The 12,866-nt window shown below is 43.3% G+C and overlaps 1 protein-coding gene across 1 annotated transcript in view; it reads right to left on the bottom strand.

Annotated features, from left to right (window-relative positions):
- The window catches only part of LOC119268201 (probable WRKY transcription factor 50), a 1,235-nt gene extending 1,087 nt beyond the window's left edge, over nucleotides 1-148 (bottom strand). Inside the window, exon 1 of the mRNA XM_037549796.1 lies at nucleotides 1-148. Coding sequence (XP_037405693.1) covers nucleotides 1-81 — 81 coding nt within the window. The 5' untranslated portion in view covers nucleotides 82-148.
- Between the last annotated feature and the right edge of the window lie 12,718 nt (nucleotides 149-12,866).

The raw sequence follows: 12,866 nt of genomic DNA, 5'->3' as shown, positions 1-12,866 counted from the left end.
GTAATCGGCCAGGAAAGGGGAGGAGTAGGCGTAGGCGGAGCTGAATACACCTTCAGGGTTCAGTCCCAACGAAGCCGCCATTACTGTACTAGCTATACTTGTTACACCACTAGCTAACTACTCGTTGGTCGCCAGTTGCATGTGTAGATTGGCTTGTGCCTGAATAAATATTGTGGCGTGCAAGCTTTGCCATTTATACACCCGGTTCTACGGCCAAGCATGCTTCCAGGATGTTTCCCAAAGCTGATCCGAAGGTTCTCAGATGCGTCGCTTGTCGATTTCATTGGACTGTTTTGCTTTGAGAGATATGTCACATGTCAATTCTACCATGATTTGATGTGACACCACATTAAACTGCACTTGGCAGGCGTCTAATAGCAGCTTGAGCGTATAATTTTGTTTCGAAAAGATATACTAATTAAATAAGCGGGACTGATTCGCGGTTCAGTGTTCTTTCGGTCATTTTCAGCGCTTGTGATAGCTTGTGCAAATGCTATTTTACCACTTTCCCCCTTCTCTCGTCCTATAACCCCTTATATCATTTCTAGCCGATTCCCTAAAATGCGTTAAAGAAGAATAAATTTGGTTTTTCCTCCTCTAAACATTTTTTTAGATGAAAGACATTTGCAAGCTTTATAGATAAAGCCAAAAAAAAAAGATAAAGCCAACCGATAAGGAACCAAGATTCATGAAGTTAACCTTAACAATTCAACGCCCCTAAACAAATAAACAGACATAACCAAGTTTAGACAAGTTGACGCAGTAGCACAAGTAAATAGACACACAGGCCCCTGCCTACCGCTAAGACAAAAGCCACCAAGCCTAGGAGGTCGAAGCATGATCCGTACGGTAGATAGAGATCGCCAACGCCCTAACACGAGTGATCGGCAACTCCGTGGCCTTCATGTCCTGCTCTCTAGTCAATGATTTCCATAGATGTAGCATAGAAAAAAGTTTGAATAACGCCAGCAGGCTTGGTAGGGAAAATATGCTCGATAGTAAAATAAAATCTAGTGATCCACAACACCCGGCACATAGCCGAAAACCCAAACCAGAAAATACATTTAACTTGCCTGGTTCCCAGCCAAAACCCTCAACTCATGGAAAGGGAAAGGAGCCTGAAGGAAATATGCCCTAGAGGCAATAATAAAGTTATTATTTATTTCCTTATATCATGATAAATGTTTATTATTCATGCTAGAATTGTATTAACCGGAAACATAATACATGTGTGAATACATAGACAAACAATATGTCACTAGTATGCCTCTACTTGACTAGCTCGTTGAATCAAAGATGGTTAAGTTTTCTAGCCATAGACGTGAGTTGTCATTTGATTAACGGGATCACATCATTAGAGAATGATGTGATTGACTTGACTCATTCCTTTAGCATTGCACTTGATCGTTTAATTTGTTGCTATTGCTTTCTTCATGACTTATACATGTTCCTATGACTATGGGATTATGCAACTCCCGTTTACCGGAGGAACACTTTGTGTGCTACCAAACGTCACAACGTAACTGGGTGATTATAAAGGTGCTCTACAGGTGTCTCCGAAGGTACTTTTTGGGTTGGCGTATTTCGAGATTAGGATTTGTCACTCTGATTGTCGGAGAGGTATCTCTGGGCCCACTCGGTAATGCACATCACTATAAGCCTTGCAAGCATTGCAACTAATGAGTTAGTTGCGGGATGATGTGTTACGGAACGAGTAAAGAGACTTGCCGGTAACGAGATTGAACTAGGTGTTGAGATACCGACGATCGAATCTCGGGCAAGTAACATACCGATGACAAAGGGAACAACGTATGTTGTTATGCGGTTTGACCGATAAAGATCTTCGTAAAATATGTAGGAGCCAATATGAGCATCCAGGTTCCGCTATTGGTTATTGACCGGAGACGTGTCTCGGTCATGTCTACATAGTTCTCGAACCCGTAGGGTCCGCACGCTTAAAGTTTGATGACGGTTATATTATGAGTTTATGTGTTGTTATGTACCGAAGGAGTTCGGAGTCCCGGATGAGATTGGGGACATGACAAGGAGTCTCGAAATGGTCGAGACGTAAAGATCGATATATTGGACAACTATATTCGGACATCGGAAAGGTTCCGAGTGATTTGGGTATTTTCAAGAGTACATGGCAGTTACGGGAATTCGTATTGGGCCTTAATGGGCCATACGTGAAAGGAGAGAAAGGCCTCAAAGGGTGGCCGCACCCCTCCCCATGGGCTGGTCCGAATTGGACTAGGGAGGGGGGCGCCCCTTCCTTCCTTCTCCTTTTCCCTTCCCTTTCCTTCCCTCCTACTCCTACTACTTGGAAGGGCTCCTAGTTCTACTAGGAAAGGGGGAATCCTACTCCCGGTGGGAGTAGGACTCCCCTAGGGCGCGCCATAGAGAGGGCCGGCCCTCCCCCTCCTCCACTCCTTTATATACGGGGGCAGGGGGCACCCCAAAGACACAACAATTGATCTCTTGATCTCTTAGCCGTGTGCGGTGCCCCCTCCACCATAATCCACCTCGATCATATCGTAGCGGTGCTTAGGCGAAGCCCTGCTCGGTAGAACATCATCATCGTCACCACGCCGTCGTGCTGACGAAACTCTCCCTCAACACCCGGCTGGATCGGAGTTCGAGGGGCGTCATTGAGTTGAACGTGTGCAAAACTCGGAGGTGTCGTGCGTTCGGTACTTGATCGATCGGATCGTGAAGACGTACGACTACATCAACTGCGTTGTGCTAAAGCTTCCGCTTTCGGTCTACGAGGGTACGTGGACAACACTCTCCCCTATCGTTGCTATGCATCACCATGATCTTGCGTGTGCGTAGGAAATTTTTGAAATTACTACGTTCCCCAAGAGTGGCATCCGAGCCAGGTTTTATGCGTTGATGTAATATGCACGAGTAGAACACAGGTGAGCTGTGGGCGATATAAGTCATACTGCTTACCAGCATGTCACACTTTGGTTCGGCGGTATTGTTGAATGAAGCGGCCCGGACCGACATTACGCGTACGCTTACGCGAAACTGGTTTTACCGCCGTGCTATGCACACATGTGACTAGCGGGTGTCAGTTTCTCCAACTTTAGTTGAACCAAGTGTGGCTACGCCCGGTCCTTGAGAAGGTTAAAACAGCACTAACTTGACAAACTATCGTTGTGGTTTTGATGTGTAGGTAAGAACGGTTCTTGCTCAGCCCGTAGCAGCCACATAAAACTTGCAACAACAAAGTAGAGGACGTCTAACTTGTTTTTGCAGGACATGTTGTGATGTGATATGGTCAAGACGTGATGAGATATAAGTTGTTGTATAAGATGATCATGTTTTGTTGAAGTTATCGGCAACTGGCAGAAGCCTTATGGTTGTCTCTTTATTGCATAAGATGCAAGAGCCAAATAATTGCTTTACTTTATCGCTATGTGATAGCAATAGTTGCAAGAGCAATAGTTGGCGAGACGACCATGAGACGACACATTGATATAGATCAAGATGATGGAGATCGTGGTGTCATGCCGGTGACGATGGAAATCATGACGATGCTTTGGAGATGGAGATCAAAGGCACAAGATGATGATGGCCATATCATGTCACATATTTTGATTGCATGTGATGTTTATCTTTTATACATCTTATTTTGCTTAGTTCGACGGTAGCTTTATAAGATGATCTCTCACTAATTATCAAGGTACAAGTGTTCTCCCTGAGTATGCACCATTGCGAAAGTTCTTCGTGCTGAGACACCACGTGATGATCGGGTGTGATAGGCTCTACGTTCAAATACAACGGGTGCAAAACAGTTGCACACGCGGAATACTCAGGTTAAACTTGACGAGCCTAGCATATAACAGATATGGCCTCGGAACACTGAGACCGAAAGGTCGAGCGTGAATCATATAGTAGATATGATCAACATAGTGATGTTCACCATTGAAACTACTCCATCTCACGTGATGATCGGACATGGTTTAGTTGATATGGATCACGTGATCACTTAGGGGATTAGAGGGATGTCTATCTAAGTGGGAGTTCTTAAGTAATATGATTAATTGAACTTAAATTTATCATGAACTCAGTCCTGGTAGTATTAGCATATCTATGTTGTAGATCAATAGCTCGCGTTATCTCCCCTGTTTTATTTTTGATATGTTCCTAGAGAAAACTAAGTTGAAAGATGTTAGTACCAATGATGCGGATTGGATCCGTGATCTGAGGTTTATCCTCATTGCTGCACAGAAGAATTATGTCCTTGATGCACCGCTAGGTGACAAACCGATTGCAGGAGCAGATGCAGATGTTATGAAAATTTGGCTAGCTCAATATGATGACTACTTGATAGTTTAGTGCACCATGCTTAAACGGCTTAGAATCGGGACTTCAAAGACGTTTTGAACGGCATGGACCATATGAGATGTTCCAGGAGTTGAAGTTAATATTTCAAGCAAATACCCGAGTTGAGAGATATGAAGTCTCCAACAAGTTCTATAGCTAAAATATGGAGGAGAATAGCTCAAGCAATGAGCATGTGCTCAGATTGTCTGGGTACTACAATCGCTTGAATCAAGTGGGAGTTAATCTTCCAGATAAAATAGTGATTGACAGAATTCTCTAGTCACCATCACCAAGTTAGTAGAACTTCGTGATGAACTATAGTATGCAAGGGATGACGTAAATGATTCCCGAGCTTTTCATGATGATGAAATCGATGAAGGTAGAAATCAAGAAAGAGCATCAAGTGTTGATGATTAACAAGACCACTAGTTTCAAGAAAAGGGAAAGGGAAAGAAGGGGAACTTCAAGAAGAATGGCAAGCAAGTTGCTGCTCAGGTGAAGAAGCCCAAGTCTAGTCCTAAGCCTGATACTAAGTGCTTCTACTGCAAAGGGGCTGGTCACTGGAAGCGGAACTGCCCCAAGTATTTGGCGGATAAGAAGGATGGCAAAGTGAATAAAGGTATATTTGATATACAGATTATTGATGTGTATTTTACTAGTGTTCGTAGCAACCCCTCGGTATTTGATACTGGTTCAGTTGCTAAGAGTAGTAACTCAAAAGGGGAGTTGCATAATGAACAAAGACTAGTTAAGGGTGAAGTGACGATGTGTGTTGGAAGTGGTTCCAAGATTGATATGATCATCACCGCACACTCCCTATACTTTCGGGATTAGTGTTGAACCTAAATAAGTGTTATTTGGTGTTTGCGTTGAGCATGAATATGATTTGATCATGTTTATTGCAATATGGTTATTCATTTAAGTAAGAGAATAAATTGTTGTTCTGTTTACATGAATAAAACCTTATATGGTTACACACTCAATGAAAATGGTTCGTTGGATCTCGATCATAGTGATACACATATTCATAATATTGAAACCAAAAGATGCAAAGTTAATAATGATAGTGCAACTTATTTGTGGCACTTCCGTTTAGGTCATATTGGTGTAAAGCGCATGAAGAAACTCCATGCTGATGGACTTTTGGAATCACTTGATTATGAATCACTTGATGCTTGCGAACCATGCCTCATGGGCAAGATGACTAAGACTCCGTTCTCCGGAACAATGGAGCGAGCAATTGACTTATTGGAAATAATACATACTGGTGTATGCGGTCCGATGAGTGTTGAGGCTCGCGGCGGATATCATTATTTTCTGACCTTCACAGATAATTTGAGCAGATATGGGTATATCTACTTGATGAAACACAAGTCTGAAACATTTGAAAAGTTCAAAGTATTTCAGAGTAAAGTGGAGAATCATCGTAACAAGAAAATAAAAGTTTCTACGATATGATCGCAGAAGTAAAATATTTGAGTTAACGAGTTTGGCCTTCAGTTAAAACAATGTGAAATAGTTTCACTACTCACGCCACCTGGAACACCACAGTGTAATGGTGTGTCCGAACGTCATAACCGTACTTTATTAGATATGGTGCGATCTATGATGTCTCTTACCGATCTACCACTATCGTTTTGGGGTTATGCATTAGAGACAGCTGCATTCACGTTAAATAGGGCACCATCTAAATCCGTTGAGACGACACCATATGAACTATGGTTTGGCAAGAAACCTAAGCTGTCGTTTCTTAAAGTTTGAGGTTGCAATCCTTATGTAAAAAAGTTTCAACCTGATAAGATCAAACCCAAATCGGAGAAGTGCATCTTCATAGGATACCCAAAAGAAAATGTTGGGTACACCTTCTATCACAGATCCGAAGGCAAGATATTCGTTGCTGAGAATGGATCCTTTCTAGAGGAGTTTCTCTCGAAAGAAGTGAGTGGGAGGAAAGTAGAACTTGATGACGTAACTGTACCTGCTCCCTTATTGGAAAGTAGTTCATCACAGAAATCTGTTCCTGTGACTACTACACCAATTAGTGAGGAAGCTAATGATGATGATCATGTAACTTCAGATCAAGTTGCTACCAAACCTCGTAGGTAAACCAGAGTGAGATCCGCACCAAAGTGGTACGGTAATCCTGTTCTGGAGGTCATGTTACTTGACCATGACGAGCCTACGAACTATGAGGAAGCGATGATGAGCCCAGATTCCGCGAAATGGCTTGAGGCCATGAAATCTGAGATGAGATCCATGTATGAGAATAAAGTATGGACTTTGATTGACTTGCCCATTGATCAGCGAGCCATTGAGATTAAATGGATCTTCAAGAGGAAGACGGACGCTGATAGTAGTGTTACTATCTACAAAGCTAGAATTGTCGCAAAAAGGTTTTCGACAAGTTCAAGGTGTTGACTACGATGAGAGTTTCTCACTCGTATCTATGCTTAAGTTTGTCCAAATCATGTTAGCAATTGCCGCATTTTATGAAATCTGGCAAATGGATAAACAAAACTGCATTCCTTAATGGATTTATTAAAGAAGAGTTGTATATGATGCAACCAGAAGGTTTTCTCAATCCTAAAGGTACTAACAAAATATGCAACCTCCAGCGATCCATCTATGGACTGGTACAAGCATCTCGGAGTTGGAATATACGCTTTGATAAGTTGATCAAAGCATATAGTTTTATACAGACTTGCGGTGAAGCCTGTATATACAAGAAAGTGAGTGGGAGCACTACAACATTCCTGATAAGTATATGTGAATGACATATTGTTGATCAGAGATAATGTAGAATTATTCTGCAAAGCATAAAGGAATGTTTGAAAGGAGTTTTTCAAAGAAAGACCTCGGTGAAGCTGCTTACATATTGAGCATCAAGATCTATAGAGATAGATCAAGACGCTTGGTAAGTTTTTCAATGAGTACATACCTTGACAAGATTTTGAAGTAGTTCAAAATGGAATAGTCAAAGAAGGAGTTCTTGCCTGTGTTACAATGTGTGAAGTTGAGTAATACTCAAAACCCGACCACGACAGAAGATAGAGAGAGAATGAAAGTCATTCCCTATGCCTCAGCCATAGGTTCTATAAAGTATGCCATGCTGTGTACCGGACCTATTGTATACCCTGCCCTGAGTTTGGCAAGGGAGTACAATAGTGATCTAGGAGTAGATCACTGGACATTGGTCAAAATTATCCTTAGTGGAATAAGGATATGTTTCTCGATTATGGAAGTGACAAAAGGTTCGTCGTAAAGGGTTACGTCGATGCAAGTTTTGACATTGTTCCAGATGACTCAAAGTCTCAATCTGGATACATATTGAAAGTGGGAGCAATTAGCTAGAGTAGCTCCATGCAGAGCATTGTTGACATAGAAATTTGCAAAATATATACGGATCTGAATGTAGCAAACCCGTTGACTAAACTCCCCTCACAAGCAAAACATGATCACACCTTAGTAATCTTTGGGTATTAATCACATAGTGATGTGAACTAGATTATTGACTCTAGTAAACCCTTTGGGTGTTGGTTACATGACGATGTGAACTATGGGTGTTAATCACATGGTGATGTGAACTATTGATGTTAAATCACATGGCGATGTGAACTAGATTATTGACTCTAGTGCAAGTGGGAGACTGAAGGAAATATGCCCTAGAGGCAATAATAAAGTTATTATTTATTTCCTTATATCATGATGAATGTTTATTATTCATGCTGGAATTGTATTAACCGGAAACATAATACATGTGTGAATACATAGACAAACAGTATGTCACTAGTATGCCTCTACTTGACTAGCTCATTGAATCAAAGATGGTTAAGTTTTCTAGCCATAGACATGAGTTGTCATTTGATTAACGGGATCACATCATTAGAGAATGATGTCATTGACTTGACCCATTCCGTTAGCATAGCACTTTATCGTTTAGTTTGTTGCTATTGCTTTGTTCATGACCTATACATGTTCCTATGACTATGAGATTATGCAACTCCCGTTTACTGGAGGAACACTTTGTGTGCTACCAAACGTCACAACGTAACTGGGTGATTATAAAAGTGCTCTACAGGTGTCTCCGAAGGTACTTTTTGGGTTGGCGTATTTCGAGATTAGGATTTGTCACTCCAATTGTCGGAGAGGTATCTCTGGGCCCACTCGGTAATGCACGTCACTATAAGCCTTGCAAGCATTGCAACGAATGAGTTAGTTGCGGGATGATGTGTTACGGAACGAGTAAAGAGACTTGCCGGTAACGAGATTGAACTAGGTATTGAGATACCGACGATCGAATCTCGGACAAGTAACATACCGATGACAAAGGGAACAACGTATGTTGTTATGCGGTTTGACCGATAAAGATCTTCGTAAAATATGTAGGAGCCAATATGAGCATCCAGGTTCCACTATTGGTTATTGACCGGAGACGTGTCTCGGTCATGTCTACATAGTTCTCGAACCCGTAGGGTCCGCACGCTTAAAGTTCAATGACGGTTATATTATGAGTTTATGTGTTTTTATGTACCGAAGGAGTTCGGAGTCCCGGATGAGATTGGGGACATGACGAGGAGTCTCGAAATGGTCGAGACGTAAATATCGATATATTGGACGACTATATTCGAACATCAGAAAGGTTCCGAGTGATTCGGGTATTTTCGGGAGTACCCGGGAGTTACGGGAATTCGTATTGGGCCTTAATGGGCCATACAGGAAAGGAGAGAAAGGCCTCAAAGGGTGGCCGCACCCCTCCCCATGGGCTGGTCCGAACTGGACTAGGGAGGGGGCGGCGCCCCCTTCCTTCCTTATCCTTTTCCCTTCCCTTTCCTTCCCTCCTACTCCTACTACTTGGAAGGGCTCCTAGTTCTACTAGGAAAGGGGGAATCCTACTCCCGGTGGGAGTAGGACTCCCCTAGGGCGCGCCATAGAGAGGGCCGGCCCTCCCCCTCCTCCACTCCTTTATATACGGGGGCAGGGGGCACCCCAAAGACACAACAATTGATCTCTTGATCTCTTAGCCGTGTGCGGTGCCCCCCTCCACCATAATACACCTCGATCATATCGTAGCGGTGCTTAGGCGAAGCCCTGTGTTGGTAGAACATCATCATCGTCACCATGCCGTCGTGCTGACGAAACTCTCCCTCAACACTCGGCTGGATCGGAGTTCGAGGGACGTCATCGAGTTGAACGTGTGCAGAACTCGGAGGTGCCGTGCGTTCGGTACTTGATCGGTTGGATCGTGAAGACGTACGACTACATCAACCGCGTTGTGCTAACGCTTCCGCTTTCGGTCTACGCGGGTACATGGACAACACTCTCCCCTCTCATTGCTATGCATCACCATGATCTTGTGTGTGCATAGGAAATTTTTGAAATTACTACGTTCCCCAACCGAGCCCACTAAACATTAAGAACAGAACGAATGCAACACCAAAAAATGGAAGCAAGGTCACAAAAAATGATCAGTATCCTCAAGGCGGCCATAGAGAGCACAACGATCAGGGCCTAGGTCGTGCCTATTTTTAAATTGATCAGCCACCGGCAACTTGCCCCTAATGGCCTGCCACATGAAGATTTTCACCTTAAGAGGAATTTTAGCAGCACAAATGGCCCAATATCTGGAGGTAGGAGTTCCTAGGATAAGCATAGGATATAACGATTTAGCAGAGAACTTCCCAGAAGACAAATGGGGCTAGATCGTTGTTTCCTTATACTCCAGGAGCACAAGGATACCCGCAGCAAGCTGATGCCAGTTAGCCAACTCTTCAGGAGAAGAGGAGACGGAAACCCATATCCCAACCAGGCCGGGAAAGCTCCAAGATGGAGACCTCAGGGTTGTCGCAATAGGAGAATAAGACAGGAAAGGAGACCGCAAGTGGGCCATCGCCACACCACTAGTCAAGCCAGAACCTAGTAGAAGCCCCATCACCCACACAAACTTAACCAAGGACCTAATATCATCCCTAATCTTAACCAGCTGCCTCCGGTACTATGACCCCGACACTACAAAATTTCGTCTATTTAGCGACAAAACCCTGGCGATGAAACAAGAAACGTCGTCTAAAATCATTTTCTGTGACAATCCATCGTCACGAGGTGTTTTCCTCGCGGGGCAGCACCCTAGCCAACTTCAGCGACGTTCTGGCCTGCAATTCTGCGACGCTTTTGGGCGTCACTAGGCATGTCCATTTTCCTGGACGATTTGTTGTTGGGGAACGCAGTATTTCAAAAAATTTCCTATGAACACGCAAGATCTATCTAGGAGATGCATAGAAACAAGACGGGAGAGTGTGTCCACGTACCCTCGTAGACCGAAAGCGGAAGAATTTAGTAACGCGGTTGATGTAGTCGAACGTCTTCAGATCCAACCGATCCAAGTACCCGAACGTATGGCACCTTCGTGTTCATCACACATTCAGCACGATGATGTCCCTCGAGCTCTTGATCCAGTTGAGGACGAGGGAGAGTTCCTTCAGCACAACGGCGTGGTGACGGTGTTGATGATGTGATCCGCGCAGGGATTCGCCTAAGCACTACAACAATATGACCGAGGTGGTAAACTATGGAGGGGGCACCACACATGGCTAAGATAATTGATCTTCTGTGTTCTAGGGTGCCCCTGCCTCCATATATAAAGGACGAGAGGGGGAGGCCGGCCGGCCCCTGTAGGGCACGCCGGGAAAGAGGGGTCCTACTAGGACTCGTCCTAGTAGGATTCCATTTGGTGGAAGGGGGAAGAAGGAAGGGAGAGGAAGAGGGAGAGGGAAAGGGGGCCGCGCCCCCTCCCCTAGTCCTATTCGGACTCCCCATGGGGGGGGCCACCTGCTCGTGGCCTGCCCTCTCTCTCCCCTAAGGCCCATGTTGGCCCATTACTTCCCCGGGGGGTTCCAGTAACCCCTCCGGCACTCCCTTTTTACCCGGTACCTCTCGGAACTCTTTCGGTGTCCGAATAACATCGTCCAATATATCATTATTTATGTCTCAACCATTAGACTCCCCATCGTGTCCGTGATCTCATCCTGGATTCCGAACAAACTTCGGTCATCAAAAACACATAACTCATAATACAAATCGTCGTCGAACGTTAAGCGTGCGGACCCTACGGGTTTGAGAACTATGTAGACATGACCGAGACACATCTCCGGTCAATAACTAATAGCAGAACCTGGATGCTTATATTGGCTCCTACATATTCTACTAAGATCTTTATTGGTCAAACCGCATAACAACATATGTTATTCCCTTTGTCATCGGTATGTTACTTGCCCGAGATTCGATCGTCGGTATCTTCATACCTAGTTTAATCTCATTACTGGCAAGTCTCTTTACTTGTTCCGTAATGCATCATCCCGTAACTAAATCATTAGTCACATTGCTTGCAAGGCTCATAGTGATGTGCATTACCGAGAGGGCCAAGAGATACCTCTCCGATACACGGAGTGACAAATCCTAATCTTGATCTATGACAACTCAACAAACACCATCGGAGACACCTGTAGAGCATCTTTATAATCTCCCAGTTACATTGTGACATTTGATAGCACACAAGGTGTTCCTACGGTATTCGGGAGTTGCATAATCTCATAGTTAGAGGAACATGTATAAGTCATGATGAAAGCAATAGCAATAAAACTAAATGATCATTATGCTAAGCTAACAGATGGGTCTTATCCATCACATCATTCTCTAATGATGTGATCCCGTTCATCAAATGACAACACATGTCTATGGTCAGGAAACTTAACCATCTTTGCTTAACGAGCTAGTCTTGTAGAGGCATACTAGGGACACTTTGTTTGTCTATGTATTCACACATGTACTAAGTTTTTGGTTAATACAATTCTAGCATGAATAATAAACATTTATCATGATATAAGGAAATATAAATAACAACTTTATTATTGCCTCTAGGGCATATTTCCTTCATTTGTAGTGTTACACAAAATGTTTCAGGTCACAAACAATGTTAGGAGGGTTTAGTCGTGTCACAAACAATGTTAGGCGGGTTTAGATAAACGGATAACAAAATGGATTGTTGGTGTTCAGATCATAGTACCTTATATATTCTACTACGGCAGAGTTTATAACATAATAGAATCAAATTTCCAGTGTTTAGGGTTGATATGCTCGTATCAAAATCCATTGATTATTTCTTCATAGAACATGCATGTTCATCATCATCACATCAGTACCAATAGTAGCATAAAACATGACATACTCCAGCCTGCCATCATGATTACAAATGCACCAACTAAATATCCGTAGCTAGGTAGCAGTCAACACATAGTAGGCAAAACACAACTGACGATACAAACATCCACCAGTTAATTAGTCCTGATAATGACAAAGGGCTAATACCTACTCCTCTCTTTTAGGATAAATTGAAAAGAACAAGAATGCCCCTGCATATCCATGATGGATCATAGAGATCCACCGATCCCCAATTTCTGGTCTGCACTCATTTAATATTTGTCATCATTCATCAATTTTCAGGCATCCATCCTGTGGGTTTGCAGTTGAGTAGGTGCCTT

Source organism: Triticum dicoccoides, chromosome 1A (genome assembly GCF_002162155.2).
Source record: "Triticum dicoccoides isolate Atlit2015 ecotype Zavitan chromosome 1A, WEW_v2.0, whole genome shotgun sequence".
NCBI classification, from domain to species: Eukaryota; Viridiplantae; Streptophyta; class Magnoliopsida; order Poales; family Poaceae; genus Triticum; species Triticum dicoccoides.
Note: the sequence above shows the minus strand (reverse complement) of the source record. Positions and strands in the feature narration are given on the sequence as shown.